The 15,685-nt window shown below is 53.5% G+C and overlaps 1 protein-coding gene across 1 annotated transcript in view; it reads left to right on the top strand.

Annotated features, from left to right (window-relative positions):
- LOC119878161 (lysophosphatidylcholine acyltransferase 1-like) overlaps positions 1–15,651 on the top strand; it is a 30,067-nt gene extending 14,416 nt beyond the window's left edge. The window contains exons 2-6 of the mRNA XM_038588881.1: positions 2,999–3,141; positions 9,005–9,219; positions 13,769–13,881; positions 14,960–15,020; positions 15,340–15,651. Of these exons, the coding sequence (XP_038444809.1) occupies positions 2,999–3,141; positions 9,005–9,219; positions 13,769–13,881; positions 14,960–15,020; positions 15,340–15,572 (765 nt within the window). The 3' untranslated portion in view covers positions 15,573–15,651. The remainder of the gene's footprint in view (positions 1–2,998; positions 3,142–9,004; positions 9,220–13,768; positions 13,882–14,959; positions 15,021–15,339) is intronic.
- Positions 15,652–15,685: the final 34 nt, after the last annotated feature.

Below are 15,685 nucleotides of genomic sequence, written 5' to 3'. Positions count from 1 at the left end.
TGGTCGCTCACAGGTCCTTTCCCCACTTACTGTGAGGCTCAGAAACCAGAGTGTGCTCTCCCAGGAGTAGAGATGAGCAGGTGTGTGAATGCGTTGCCTGCTGTGTCCCATGTGGAGTGGCCAAGCGAACCCCGCAGCTGGTGGCCAGCCGCAGGAACCCATGCTGCTAAGTAAGCAGCGTAAAGAGTGGCACTCAGGGCACTGGGCAGGGCCGGGTCACACTGTGTGGCCCCTCAGCACTTCTGGCGCTGCCCCCCCTCTGGGACCCCTTGAGCCCCATCACCATCTGTGGTTCTCCGATACGTGGGGTCGGGCTGGACATCATGTGCTCCCCTGGAACCCTGGAGATATGTTCTGTGTCATAGGAACTGCCTGGGAGTGAAGTCGGCTGCAAAGCGGGTGTGTGGGGTCACAACACATGGTGAGCAGCCTCGTGGCCACACCTGCTGCACATGATGGGCTTTCTGAGATGCTCTGTTAGCATATTTGCCACCTGTCCATGTTCTCTGAGGGCGTGGGCCCAAGGCCCTACTAGCCGTCCATGGCCATAAGCAGCGAACCATCTGGTGACTTCACTGTGGGGTTAAAATGTCACGTAGACAAAGCTGTGTTTTAGGTGTGAATATTGAGAAAGACAACATACCTGAAGATAACTGTGGGGTTTTGACCTCAGGAGGTTAACGGTAACGGAGTTTTCAGAGAGAGAGAAGTCTGTAGGAGCTGAAATGAACGTGACTGAGTGGTCACAGTAGGAATTGTAAACACACCCAGACTGGGCTCAGTAAACAGAGGCATGAGCTAGAAGAACATCTGTCAACAGGCTGAAGACTTGCAGAGGCACAAACCGCATTACGTGTGCAGAGGCGGCTTCATTCATCCTGTAAACACACACATGCTGGGGAAGTATTTGGGAGAGAAACAAATCTGCTGGGGACTTTCAGAGATTTTCTCTGATGAAACCCCTGAAGTGAGTTCAAGCAAAAGTAGAGAATCTAGATAAACAGTAAAAAATATATATATTTAAAAATATATATATGCATTAACATTTTTTTTAATTAAAAATATACATATATATACATATATGTGTGTGTGTGTATATATGTATATTTCAAACAATGAAGAGATGTTTATTTTAGTTGCAATTCCCCTAAAGAGCTGCTGGCTGGTGTGTGGACGTGAGCACGGGGCGTGCCCGGAAGCTGTGGGTCAGGACGCCCCAGCCCAGCCCCAGACACATGCCAGCCAGCAGACTCCGCCGCTCCAGAGAAAACAAACGCCAGCAAAGGCCACCCAGCATGGGCACTGAGGTTTTCGTGTTGGAAAGGCCATGGGAGCAGTGCATCGCATACGTGGGCTGAGTGAGCAAAACACGTTATCTCCCTCATCTCCCCCCTTGGTGCAGGAAGGATGGCGGTGAGATTTGGCACATCTGTGACTTGGACGCATGCAGCTCTCAGAACCCCAGGGGCGGGAAGGGACGTTGCCGTCAGAGAATATTTGCTACGACCTCTAGTGAGTAGGCTCCTATTAAGAAACACCGTGACCAGCGTCAGCCACCACATGCAGATCTGATGAGGCTGTTCCTGCTCTGCCTGCAGGTTCTGGCCAGGGCAATGCCTGGGATGGGGGCTGGGAGGACAAGGCCGGCACCAGGGCCGCTCTGTATGCCGTCGCCCGCAGGACCTGTGGTTATGCAGAGCTGCGAGAGGCCCTGGGCAGCTGCCCGCTGTGGGGAGCGGTTGGGACTTGGGATGAGCTGGAGCGCAAGGTGAACGCCAGGTTTACAAGATGTTGGGAAAAAGTGTGGCATGTTCATTCATCATTTTTGTATTGAGTCATGCTGAAATGGTAGTATTTCAGGTACACAAATGATCTTACATTAATTTAATCAGCTTTCTATGTTTTAAATGTGGCCGTTAGCTTAAAATTAGGTCCATGGCTCTCATCGTGTACCTCTTGGGCAGTGCTGGTCTTGGTAGAGGAACAGGAGAAGCTGCAGAGGCTCTGTGGGGCCAGTCAGCACGGCTCAGGTGTGGGTAACAGGGACCCAGCCAGGTGAGCGGCCATGGGGTGCCATGGCCTGGTCAGCCAAGCCACTGGGAGACTCACCGTGCACCATCTCCCAGCCTATCTTTTCTGTCTTCTCTGCACCAAAACCTGCATATTTGAAGTATGTATTACTGCAAATAGTTATAAATTGCATCTGTTGTTCATAAATCCCTTGTAAATTTTAAGTTTTGTCGTCCGCCCCCTGCCGCATTTCCTTATTGACTACCTGAGATTGAGTTCATCTGAGAAGCACCGTTCCTGAGCATGTGCCCCCAGGTCAGGGCCAGAACGTGGCTTTGTGCATAAGACTCAGCCATCTGTACCCCACGACGCTCCCTGCCATGGCCACTCTGGTAGACCCACATGTCTATCCTGCCCCCACCCCATGTTTGGAGCCGCCACCCTCACCGTGGGCCCACCCAATCCCCACAGAGGCCCTCCCATGGCCCCATCCCAACCAGACCCGTGGGGGCTGTACCATCTTCTCTGCTGGGCTCCTGCCCATGACTTCCTGGGGCTGCGGAGTCACCTGGAGTCCCTGGTCATCCCTGGGGTCCAAAGTCCATCTCCCCAGCTCTGTACGTGCTATCTCACTGCATGGCAGCCCTGTGCTCTGTGGAGACTCAGAAGCCAGGAGCAGGGAGCTCGTGCCAGAGGAGCTCGGGTATGGGAAGCAGGCGCCGGGATCAGGGCAAGTTCCACCATCCGTTTGCCATCCCCACACAGGGGACTTGAGGCTGAGTGGGAAGGAAGGGTCCCAGCATCACGGCCTCAGACCCTCAGTGGGACATCCTGGCCACTCACCCCACCATCGTGGGAGGGCAGTGCCCTGGACCTGGGGTGGGCACGGCGTTCCACACAAGGACCTGGGGCTGGCCTTGCATGCAGAGTCCAGAGGACTGGTGCCCTGGAGACTGATCTAACGATGACCTCACCTCTTTCTTCCCAGATTGCCTTCATGACTCTGACGCTCTTCCCCATCCGGCTGCTGCTCGCTGTTACGATGATGCTGCTTGCGTGGCCCTTCACGTTCTTCGCTACGCTGGGATCCTCAGAGAGGGAACCCGAACAGCCCCCGGCCATGTGGCGGAAGTAAGTCCCTGTGTGCAGGTGCTCTGACATGCAGGGTCATGGAGCCCCTTGCTCTTGCTCATGCCCATGGCTTGTCCCGTCCATCTTCCCCTTCCTGGGCCCAGAGCACCCCAAGGTGTCCTCCCCTGGCCAGGACACTGGGATGGTTGCTTCCATTCCCTGCACACTTCTGTCCTGGTCCTGCAAGCCATGGGGCCACTGTGAGCATAACCTCAGCACAGAGGCTCCCCACATGTTTGCACCACCCCGGCCCTGCAAGGCTGAGTATCAGCCAGCATCTGTTCTGTTTGCCGGTCTACTCTCTGCAGGGTCGAATGTCTCTCCTTGCTTCATAGATCTAGAAATTCCCTTGCATCTACTTGTTGAATATTCATAAAGCATAGCCATCTACAGACAGATGTGTTTTGAATATGTTTTTCTGAAAATTTATTTGAGAAAGAGAGAGAACACGTGATTGCACACAAGCAGGGGGAGGGGGGAGGGAGGAGTGAGGGGGAGAGAAAGAATCCCAAGCAGACTTCCCTCAGAGCCCAGAGCCGGATATGGGCTCAATCCCAGGATCCAGAGATCATGACCTGAGCCCGAATCCAGAGTCACTCAGGTGCCCCATGTTACGAATATATCTTAACTAGAGACCCAACGTGGACCTCAAAAAGTTAAATCAGAATAGTTTCTTGTTTCTTCCGAAAGCTGTTCTTAAAGTATGTACCATTAGTAAACGAGAATGCCGAGATACCGTGAGGACTTTGAGAAGTACTTGCAGCGTCTCGAAGCTGTCGTTTCTGTTGTAAACCAAGAGTTCTGTGGTGGTCCACACCTTAACACCTGTCCTCAACCACAGGGTCCTTGGACAGTTGATGCAGCAGCAGAAATATCGTCAGGCTAGTGCAGGGGGGTCTGCTAAACCCAGGCCAAATCCAGCCACTACCTGTTTTTATAAATAGTTTTACTGGAACTGAGCTACACCCACTCATTTAGGTACCATCCAGGACGGCTTTCACGGAGGGTGGGGTAGTTTATGGCGGAGGCTGTGTGGCCCACAAAGCCTAAAATATTTGCTCCTGGCCCTTTATGGGTTTAGCAGACCAGCTCAGTCCTCCTTCCCCTAGGAAGTCCCTGACCTGCAGGAACACAATGCCCATGAGAGACAGGTGGGAATCTCCCGATGTGTGCCTGCCACAGGCATACATGACAGGTATGCAGGGCATGTCCATTCATGGGTTTGCTGAGCCCATGGGAGTGTGATGTGGCCATGCTTGGGGACAGTCTAGGTAACCAGGGACCCCTCACGTGAGGTCTCCATGTGTGCTGTTTACAGTGTTCACGTTCCTAGACCACTTCAGTGTCAGAGGAACCATAGTCCTCTTCCTCCCAAGACCCGAAGACAGGCCATGATCTGTTCCCGTTCTGTCCCCAGCACAGTGCATGGCCTGGGGGTGCTAGGACATAGGCCCTGGGAGGCGGGGGCTGTGAGGGAGTGAGTGTAGGAGCACCCGGGGAAGGCTGCTTGGCATCCTGTCAGCCGTGGTCACCTGCAGGCACTGAGGTCATCACTGGTGTTCCAGTCCTCCTTCTGCCTTTATGAATTTCTTATCTTAACTCTCTTTGAAGAGCATGTTTTACTGTAAACGTTTTTTTTAAATGTTTTAACCTTAAAATACGAATTTAATATCAAATATATAGTCATACAAAATTAAATCTAGAGCAGATAGGAATCAGAATTTCAATTTTGTTAGGTTGAGAATCCATAGCTATAAAAGCAGATTTTACAGTTTTTAACAAGTGGCAAGTGATTTGATTAAAAGTTTGGGGTTTAGCCATAGGGTAGCACTGCCTCCTGGCACTTTTTCTCTTAATTCCTTATTTCTTCTGCTCTCTTCTTGAGCTGGGCTCCCCTCTTCTGTTCACTCACCCAACTGCAGATTCCATCTTTCCAAAGTGCAGGACTCTGGGCTGTTCTGCGTTTCCCCGTGCCAGCTCCATGCAACTCTGCTTGGCTCGTTGGATGACACATGGGCCACAGCAGCCTGGCCCCAGCAGCACTGCTCCCAGGTGCCTCGTGTGTCTGTAGCGTGTCTGAGAAGTGGCCCTCGGCGGCAAGATGTAGATGTCTGAGGTTTCGTGAGAGCTCTGGGTGTCTGTGTCCATGGACACTGCACATCACTGTGTGCATATCTGTATGAGTGTGTACGTGTGTATGTTGTGCAATCATGTATATGTGCCTATGAGGGTGTGCAGACATGTGCATGTGTACATGTGTGTATTTGTGTCCAAGCATGTGCTTATGTGTATATGTGTAGATGAATGTGCATATGTGAGTATATGTGCATAGTGTGAGCATGCACATATGTACGTGTATGAATATGTGTGAGCGTGTGCACGTGTGTAATGCGTGTGTATACATATATATGCACTGTGAGCATGCACATATGTATGTGTGTACATGTGGGCAAGGATGTGTGTCTAAATATGTGCATGTATATATGCATGTGTGCAGGCATGTGTATGTGAGCATTGCATGCATATATATGTGCACTGTGTCTATACAACCACGTATATGCACATATGTCTGTGGGGGCATGTGTCTGTGTCTATGTGAGCATATGCACATGTGTGCATGTGTATGAGTATGGGCATGTGTGAGCATGTGCATGAGTATGCACGTATTTGTGTGTGCATGTATACGCATGCACGCACATGTGCATGTGTGCACGCATGTGTGTGTACGAGCCATACACAGCCCTCAGGGTCTCCACGCAGCAGTATTTTTCAGGAACTCCGTGCACAGCCCTGAGCTGGGTCTGGTGCTCAGGGGGAGACTAAGAACAGTCACCACTCAGCTCCCTACAGGAGAGCACGGTGACAAAGTGCCTGATTGAGGGCTCAAGAGTCAGCTGGCAGGTGCAGAGTTCCACACTGTGCAGAACTGTGCGGATTCCAGTAAATGGATGTTTCGTCAGGGAGGATTTTTGCTAAATATACATTAGTGTCCTTGAAACTTCATAAAATAAAAGCCTTGAGTTTTCAATGAAAAGAGGAAGGACAGAATTTCACAGAAGACATTTTACTTAAAGTTACTTTCAAACCACAAAGTAATGTAAAAACTGAAGCATCTTCTTGCGAAACCTCCGGGCAGGCTAACAGTGATGGTTGGTCCTCAGGGGCCTACCCTCGGCCAGCTCACCTGGTTAGACAGGGTGTTGTAGTTGGCTCCGACTGCTGTAACCACGGGCACCTGGGGGCTTAAACACAGAAAGTTCCGGAAGCTGGAAGTCGGGAATCAGCGCACCAGCTGATTGGGTTCCGGGCCTGCAGACAGTGCCCTCTGCTGTGCTCCCCAGTGGAGAGCTCTGGTCTCTCTCCTGCCAGGACACCAGTCCCGTCACATCACAGCCCTGCCCTCATGATTTCGTTTAACCTTATTTCGAGTCACAGCCAGACTCTAATGTTGCCTGTTACTAAAAGAAGAATGAGCCCTGAGCATAGCCTTCCGATTCTGCTCTCTCATGGTCTCGCTGCCTACTGGGTTTATGCTTCCCAGAGGGTCCCAGAGCCCCTGGTCCCCACAACGAGTGGCTCGTCTGCTGGGTGCAGTGCTCTTCTGCAAATCTTCTGGGCACGATCTGTCTCCTGGGCCTGGTTTTGGGGTTTTTCTTTTTCCTTATTTTTTCCTCCCAGATTTTCTGGCGTGTAGGTTTTTTTCTCAAAAAGAAAACGGGTGCATTTCACGTCTGAAAGTGCCTTGGTTCTGCCCTCACCGTTGATGGCTAGCAGTTGGGGGCTCGGAGCCACAGGCCTCAGATCTATAGCCCTAGCGCTTCAGCCTCGGAGCTCAAGGAGCCTGCATGTGCTTCTCTGACTTGTGGGCTCTTCTCTGTGTCCTCAGGAATTTAAAAATTCTAGAAAGAAATTGTAGGAGTCTTACTTACATTCACTGTGCCCCGTGCCCTGGTTCTGAAGATCTAGGTCTTCCTGCCACCCTGAGAAACGAGTCTCCTCCCGCATGTAGTGTGTGCTCGGGACACACCTCTCCTCCTCCTGCGTCCCAGGGAACCAGCTGTCTGTGCCGGGAGAGCCAGGATTTCCGAGGGCGCACACTCCCTCTTGCTGCCTTCACAGCGCCCTGCCTTGTCCCAGGGCAGCCTGACGAGTGCAGACTCCCTGCCTGCGGGGACTCTGACACCCGCGCTGTGTGTGTCCTGGGGTCAGAGTCCCTTCTCTACCAAGTGGCTGCTTCTGCTCATGACCTAGGTTCTTGGGTTCCCACCTGGGCACTGAATGCCAGGACACGGCAAAGGAGGGCATCCCTGTCCTGGCGCCCAGCTCACCGCTCCCGGGAGGCGCTCCATAGGCACCTCAGGCTCATCGCGGGTGGTCTGTCCAAGGGTGAAAGGCCTTAGGGTTGCACAGGGCTGCGATGCACATGCAGGGCTTTGCTGAGAGACCGCATCCACCCCACAGGCTGGCTCTTCCCTGTGGGTGGCCTTGCTGGGGCGGGAATCTGTCCGGGATCTTGAGGGAATCCTTAGCTGTGGCGCATCCACTCCCACCGTTTCTGCTTAGAGATGTTTGGCCCTTTGACCTGAGGGGTGGTGGGGGTTTGGTCCCCACTTCCTGGGGCTGGCTCCTGCTCCCACGGCAGCCTCCCCCAAGCCTCGATTTGATCCATCTCCTCACGTATGTGCATGTGTCCTGATGATACGTGGCACACATGCAGACAAGTGCATTTAAAGCACACAGTTGGACAAGTAAGGACAGGTGCCCATCTTGCCCACTCGGTTCCGTGGTGGCCCGGCCCCCAGCACCTTGGTATGCAGCCACGTGCTGATGTTCACCATCCAGCAAGGGTCTTCTCAGGGTGGCTCCAGGAGGCCCAGTTCTCTCCCAGGGACTGGCTGCCACTCGGAGCTCTGGGCCTCACCTTCCAGAATTCTCTTGAGGGGTTTCCAACCCCCTTAGGGATCTGTCCAGTGAGGTTTCAGGCTGTATGTAGTCTGATCATCTGCAACCAAGTGAGAGGTGACACCTTCTCCCCGTGGACCACGGTGCATGCAGCCCTTGGCCACTTGCATGCTGAGCCCTCCACTCCCAAGCAGTTTCAGCGATACAGGTCTTCATCTAGCTGCAGCTGGTCACGGGCAACACTGGAGGGGATGTGCAAATTTAAATGTCCAAATTCCCGTATGTTTAAAAAACAAATAGGAAACCAATTCAGCTGATTATTACTTTCTTTTCCAAATTTATCGTCCATCTAGTTTCATCCAGAAGAGGCTTGTGTTAATAGCGTGACTTCTGATTCTGGGAGCTCGGCAGCCTGAGGGCCATGAGATGGGAGACCATCTCCATTGGTCTCTGCTCTGGTCTCAGCCTGACTTCACTTCCAATATTAATTGCATTTAGATATTTTAGTGAGTTGGTGTTTTTTTATTCGTTTAAAATCTACATATTTAGAATGCTACTAAACCACCTTCTAGCACATAAGGTACCTGTGTCTTCAACAGCGCCTGTGTCCTTGCTCTACTTACTTCACTCAGGAGTCAGTGTTTGTGCTGCTGCATCATGGAGCAGAGACCACACTTCTGTTTTCTTGAATAAATTAACAAAAAGGCATCTCGGTCCACGCTTAATATGGGGCTTCGGGGGGCACAGCATGGTTTTTGCCTCCTCTCTTCCGGATGACACAGTCGCGGCTCTTGCAGGGTTTGGAAGGGCCTGGAGTGTGGCCTGGATGACCCCCAGAGGTCAGCACTGAGCTTCCGGCACCCTCTCCCAGCGGTCAGCCTGGTGCCAGTGAGTTGCGCCAGCACAGAGCCCTTGATGCCCCTGCTTGTGCCCCGTTTGACTGCAGCACTTTCTTTTGCAGGGTTGTGGACATCCTGCTCAAGGCCATCATGCGCACCATGTGGTTTGCCGGCGGCTTCCACTGGGTTGTTGTGAAGGGGCAGCAGGCCTCGCCACCAGAGGCAGCCATCCTCACCCTGGCGCCACACTCTTCCTACTTCGATGCCATTGCTGTCACCCTGACGATGTCGTCCATCGTGATGAAGGCAGAGAGCAGAGATATCCCAATATGGGGAAGTGAGTGAGCACCTCCCCTGAGAGGGAGTGAGCCCCCCCACCCAGGGAGTGAATGAGATTTCTCCCCACCCCAGGAGTAAGCAAGGAGCTCCCCACCACTGTCCCCCTCCTGTGCGTGGACCAGACCTCATCCTGCGGATCAGTGCAGGTCATACCCATGTCCCCCACCTCCACATCCCCCCCAGGTGTGGACGAGACCCTATACTGCAGGTCAATGCAGGTCACACCCACATCCCCCTTCCACATCCCCCCCAGGTGTGGATGAGACCCCTATCCTGTGGGTCAGTTCAGGTCACACCCACGTGAAATATACACTTGTCCTGGAGTCTGTTCTGTATCCTTTGTTGTGGTTTCTTCTGGAATGTTAATCGCTGTGGGTTTTATTTTTGGCTCACGCACACGTGCTCCAGACGTCCTGAGGTGCTGAAGTGCTTCCTTGTGTTTGTCCGTCCAGGATGCAGGGCCTGTATTACAACAGCATCCTCCAAGTCCAGGGATACTCAGTACGCTGCTTACTGGACCCAAAGCCCCAGCGCCCAGGTGTCCTGAGGCCTTGTGTCAGATTCCCAGGCAGGCGGCTTCAAAGAGCAGGAACGTGTTCTGACACGGTTCTGGAGCTCCAAGGCCAAGCCAGAGCGTCCGGGGCCGTGGTCCTCTGAGGGTCCTTCAGGGAAGCTCCTTCCTGCCCCTTCCTATTCCTGATGCCAGGTCATCCTGGGCTCATGGCCTTGTCCCTCCAACCTCTGCCTCCCTCATCTCAGGCCTCCCCCATGTGTCTCTATGGGTTTTTTTACAAGGACCCTGGTCCTTGGATACTCTAGGGTCGTTTCCAGATCCCTAACTAATTATATGTGCAAAGACTTTTCCCAAAGAGGGTTTTGTCCGCAGGTTCTAGGGGTACATCTTTTGGGGGCTCTGTACCATTCCTGTGGGAATCTTAGGGAATGGGAATGCGGGGGCTTTCCCTTTATAGAGGAAGGCGCCTTCCTATGCCCGGTCCAGCCTGGAGCTGCCAGGGGGGCCCTGCAGGGTCAGCCCACCCATTCCTGCCTCTTGTTCCCCTGGTGTCTTCTCTAGGGACCACAGCCCGGCTCTGCTCCTCCTCACGCTGCTCCGCCCCACCGTTCCTGCTGCGCTCTGCCCGCCTCAGTGTTCAGACCACGTGTGTGTCGTGCTGAGCATGTCTGTGGTGGATGGAGCAGGGCTGGTCTGGCGGGAGGTGCATGGTGCTGGGGCCCCAGGGTCCTCACTCCACCTGACTTCTCTGAATTCTAGAGAATTCTCTGAATCCTCATGAATGAGTGTTAGTGTTCAGGTGATGCTGATGAGAGAACATTGTGTACGTGTTATGTCGTTTTTCTAGCAAGTGGGGCATTTTGAGAGGGTCTAGCATGTTGTGTGTTTTGGCAAAATAGCTGCTAACTGGCATTTACTTGATTGCGGATCAGATGGCGTCTGCTTAGGCCGCTGCCACAAAGCACCACAGACTGTCTTTTAAACAACACGTATATTTCTCACACCCCTGGAAGCTAGAAGTCTGGGATCAGGGTACCAGCAGGCCAGGGTCCCGGCAAGGGCATCTGCTGGATTGCAGACAGCCACCTGCTCGCTGTATGCTCACACGGTACAAAGCCGAGAGAGGTGCTGAGCTGTTGGTTAGGACCCTCTGTGGTCTTGCCCTTGGGAACGGTGACGCAGGTCCTCTGTGAAGACAGAACCGTGTCATCCAAGGTGGTTACAGAACAAAAAGGAAATGAAGGCACAGCTCCTCCAGAGGAAGCAGGACAACCCTCCTCTTACAGGAACTTCCTGCAGGAAGGCGTGCAGGTGCTTGGGGAAGCCGGCCCTGGGCACATTGGGCTAGTAACTGTGAGCCTCGTCCAAATAAAGGACTATACGTCCTGTCTGGAGAGTGGAGTTAAACTGAGTATTTTCTGAAGCCCAGGCAGAGACTGGTAATTAGCAGATATGGATTCCACTTTAGTAATGCCGAAGGGTCCTCACAGGCTCCTGAGCGTGAGGCGGTGTGGTCCCTGGTGAAGGGTGCAGGAAACTTTCAGTTTTGTGGAAATGTCACATGTTCTGATTTCTTCTTTTCACTTTTAAGCCTCAGGCTGTGGAATGTCAGCATTCTGGGGAAGTTCTGGGGTTGGGGGCATGTCATCTCCCCTCATTCACGCACAAATTACATGAAGCCGCCTCTCCAAGTCTTGCCTTCAATTATGGCTCACATCACAAGTCAGTTGTAGAAGCTCATGGTTGCATCTGCTCATCCACCTCCCAAGGTCAGGGAGCTGAGCCCCATACCGTACCCTCCCCCCTGACCTCCACCTCGGGGTGTCGGAGGGAGGACCACCAACATGCCCTCCGTGTGCAGGCGCCTTCACATAGACTGTACATTCGCAGTCATGTCAGAGATGCCTTACAGAGATACATGTGGGGGGATGATGGACCTTACAGATTTTATTACAGATTTTAATTAATTTATTACAGATTTTAATTAAAACTCAAACATGGCACATCCCAAATTGCATCCCCTACTCCCTGATTTTGAAGGTAAATCTGGATTCCCGAGAGCAGCACGTGGCCAGTGGGCTGTCGCTGGCCGTGACTTCTGGCTCCTCTCATATGTGTGGTTTAAAACACGATGCCTTTGGACCCTTTGACAGCTCACAGCTTTGGTGAAGAGATGATTGTTAAAAATATTCAAAATATTTTCACCTTTGGATTTACAAACACCAGTGGGGGTGATGAGCCCAGTGATTCTTCATTCTTACATTGTCGGTTTACATTCTGCATCCTTGATGTGGACACCTGGGCGTTTATGAACCTGCATGGACTACGAGAGGACAGGGCCTTCTCACATTCTGGCGGGATGGGCAGCCCGGGCCTTTTTGCAAACCTCGCACCGGGCTCGCTAGACACACAGCCATGTCTCCTGTGTCCTCGAGAGTGGGCTCTTCAGTTCTGGGGTCTCCACTGTGGGGTTCACCTGGAGGTCCCCCGGAGGAGGTGGGGTCTGAGATTTCACGCAGAGGACGAAGCCCTGTCATCCTCGGAGTCTGGGGAGCTTCCCCCCAGCTTCTGTGTCAGGTTCATCCCGACGTCGTGAAGAGCCATCCTCGTCCATTGTCACCGGAAGAGGGACCTGTGAGCCCGACTGTGCTCTGTGACACCAGTCTTCCCTCCCAGCCCTGAGAAGATGGCAGGGCTGCTGCAGACATGGGGCCTGCCAGCTTCACTGCGGGGGGCCTGCGGGTGACCCCCTCGTCCTTCCCCGCCGTGCATCATCACAGCAGAGTCAGGAGGAGTTGGCGAGGAATGAGGGAACAGGGAGAGAAGTTTCCACATGCTGGGGAAAAAAACATCACTGAGGCCACATGCGGCTTAGATTTTATGAGCCCCCATGGACCTGACTGCATAGAATTTTGTTCTGTTCTTTTAAGTGAATTTTCTTTTCCCTTTTGGAAGACCTCCCAGAAAGAAAAGTCACGACATATTATTCCTTATGAGTGATAAAAACACTCAGAAGAGAAGCCTGGAGCTGAACCTGGACCCCGCAGGGATGTGCCCGGCTGTCTCGGTCCCCCACACATCCTCCCCAGGAGAGGACAGTCGTCGTGTCAGTTTGGGGTTTCTCCTCTAAGAAGTACTTTCCCACCTTTAGATGCTCTTGCGAGAGAACCAGGCTGCTGTTGCCATCAGCTTTGGTCTCAGGGGCATGTGCCATGTGCCGTGCGTGGCATGTGTGCCGTGCTGGTTGGGACTACCGCCGTGTGTGTCCTGGGGCGCCTGTGACTGAAGGCCGCGACCTGGGTGGCTGAAGACCACAGATGCTGATTCTCTCACTCTGCTGGGGCCGGACGTTGGGATCGAGGTGTGAGCAGGGCAGGCTCAGAGGGAGTCAGTGCAGGCGACCGCAGCCTCTGGCGGGTCCCCAACTCCTGGAGAGGACGTGTCCCCAGGCTGTGGGCACAGCACTGCAATCTCGGCCTCTGTCATCCCGGGGCCTCCTCCCGGCATGTGTGTCCTGTCTCCCGCCCCCGGAGAGGATGCTGGGCACATGGTCAGGCCCTCCCTAGTCCACCACCACATACATCCTAAATCACTCACACCTCCAAGCACCATATTTCCAAATAAAGTCATGGTCCTGGGTATCTGGGGTCAGACCATCCACCGGTGTCTTTGGGGGACACAGGCTGCCCGGGACAGGCTGCTGAGGTTTAGGCCACGTACCTTGAACTCTCTGACTCTGAGCATTTGACCCCCCAGCCCTTCCTCTGTCAGCACAGGGGGCACGGGGTCAGCCTTACTCTTTTCCCTCTCTCCTGGTTTACAGGCTAGGGGCACCGATGTTGGTACTTCAGGCCTTGCAGATCGCGTGGCTTTGTGCCGTCGTGGGAGGGAGCTTTGATGATCCAATGACCCACCACCTGCCCTTCATGACGGTGCTGCCACTTGGAGCATCTCAGGGGGCTCCCCTCCGCCCTGTGCCAGGGGCAGCCCCTCGTCCTGCTGCCCCACGCAAATGCCTCTCCTTCCTTTCCAGCGCTGATAAAGTACATACGGCCAGTGTTTGTGTCGCGGTCGGACCAGGATTCCCGCAGGAAGACCGTGGAGCAGATCAGAAGGCGGGCACAGTCAAATGGGAAGTGGCCACAGGTAATGCAGTCCTGCTTGCACTCTGAGCAGACTGATGCCGGGAGCCGTGGTGGGGACCTAGAGGTGGGGGGCCGGGCCGCAGGGACCCATGGGGCCAGAGCTGGCTTTCCTTCCCTGAGGGCTGGGTCCTTTTCCTTCATTCTATGATGAGCATGAATTCAGGATTACACTAAGTGTCAGGTACATCTGGCCCTAAAGTTCTAAAATGGAAAGAGATGAGGAAAGTATCCTCCTATGTATCTCGAGTTCTCCCCGGGCGGAAGTTGGCTAAGCTGCCCTTGGGGTTGGCACAGTGTCCCACCTGAATCGCATGCCAGTGCCTACAGTGTAGCCATTTGCTCCTGAGAGCCCTGGATGGGCATCGCCCACCGACTGTCTAGCTCCTGAGGGATTGCCAGGACCCCTCAGCCAAACGTCAGCTCTGTTTCTTTGAGGCAACATTGAAAAGAGGAGACCCATGGACCATCCGTTCTGGTTCAGGGACAGTGTAAGGCCTGAGTCCCAGGCACCCTGCCTGTGGGCAGCCCCTTGGCAACTGGGACTCTACAGTACCCTGGCTGCTGCCCACAGCTGGGAGCAAAAGCGTGGGCTGTATTTTCCAACACGTGAGGGAATGTTCATTTTACATTATGTTGCTGGAGGTCAGTGTGAGTCAGAGCAGTTTGGAAGTTCCAGGGGAGCATTTCTCCACAGGTCCTGTGGTGTTTCTGGCTGCTGGCGCATCTGTGCCAGGCTCTAGCCCTGGTCCCGATGCCTTCAGTGAGGGGCATCCACTGTCCCCTCACTCTGCCCCGTGTGGCTGCCCTGAGATAATGCTGCGCCATGCAGCTGTGGCTGGCCTTGTGGGGCCGTGGGCCACCCCTTGCACTCTCTGAGATGCGTGCTGTTTGCATCTTGCGTTGCTTCCAGAATTTGATAGAACCTGTAGTTAGAGAGGAAATCCGTCTGCTTCATCAGGCACCGTAACTGTTTCATCGAATGTCATTAAAGCATTTTAAGCAAGCTCAGCAGTGCAGAAAATAGACTTATTCAGGATTTCGTTTGTTTAATGGCTAACTTTTTTTTCTTTTCATTCCAGATGATGATTTTTCCAGAAGGAACATGTACCAACAGGACCTGCCTAATTACCTTCAAGCCCGGTATGTGCTTTTCTTAAATTCTTTGTTTTTTCTCCATGAGCAAGCGGTGGAGACCATTGCTCCAGTGGCAAGGCCGGATTCCCACACAAGTGCCACTCAGGCTAGAGATGGTCCTGGTCTGTCTACTGCGGGGCAGGCGGGGCCTGTGGTTTCCCTGAGATGGTACAGCCAGCATCCATGTGAGGAAGCCTCCCAGGTACCCAGTGACCCTGGGCCTGGAGGGCATGGCAGGAAAGCTTGTCCTGCCCTAGGGCCAGTGTGGGAACTGCCAGTGGATGACCCGTGGCCCTAAAATAACCTGATGCCCCTTTCCGTGCAGGCGCCTTCATCCCCGGGGTTCCCGTCCAGCCTGTGGTTTTACGATACCCAAATAAACTGGTAAGAGTGTTTTCCTGGGATTCTGCGAATTGCCTGGGCATGAGGATTTCCACTTGTTTCAGCGGGCAGCTTCTGGTCAGTCCCACTGTTCAGAACAGCTCAGTGTTTGTGCACAAAGTCCCATCATCATGGGTCATGGAGCGTCGGCCCTTCTTCCTGGCCGATCAGTCCTGACGTGTCGACGCGAGACGTCCCCCGTGTCCTCAGCCACCCATCTACCTGGGAGATGTCAAGAGTGTTGAGGGTCTGAGGCTGGAGGCAGTGAGAGGTATTGGGTGACTGTGTTT

This window comes from Canis lupus, unplaced genomic scaffold (assembly GCF_011100685.1).
Source record: "Canis lupus familiaris isolate Mischka breed German Shepherd unplaced genomic scaffold, alternate assembly UU_Cfam_GSD_1.0 chrUn_S103H263, whole genome shotgun sequence".
Taxonomy (NCBI): domain Eukaryota; kingdom Metazoa; phylum Chordata; class Mammalia; order Carnivora; family Canidae; genus Canis; species Canis lupus.
This window is presented reverse-complemented; position numbering and strand designations above follow the sequence as displayed.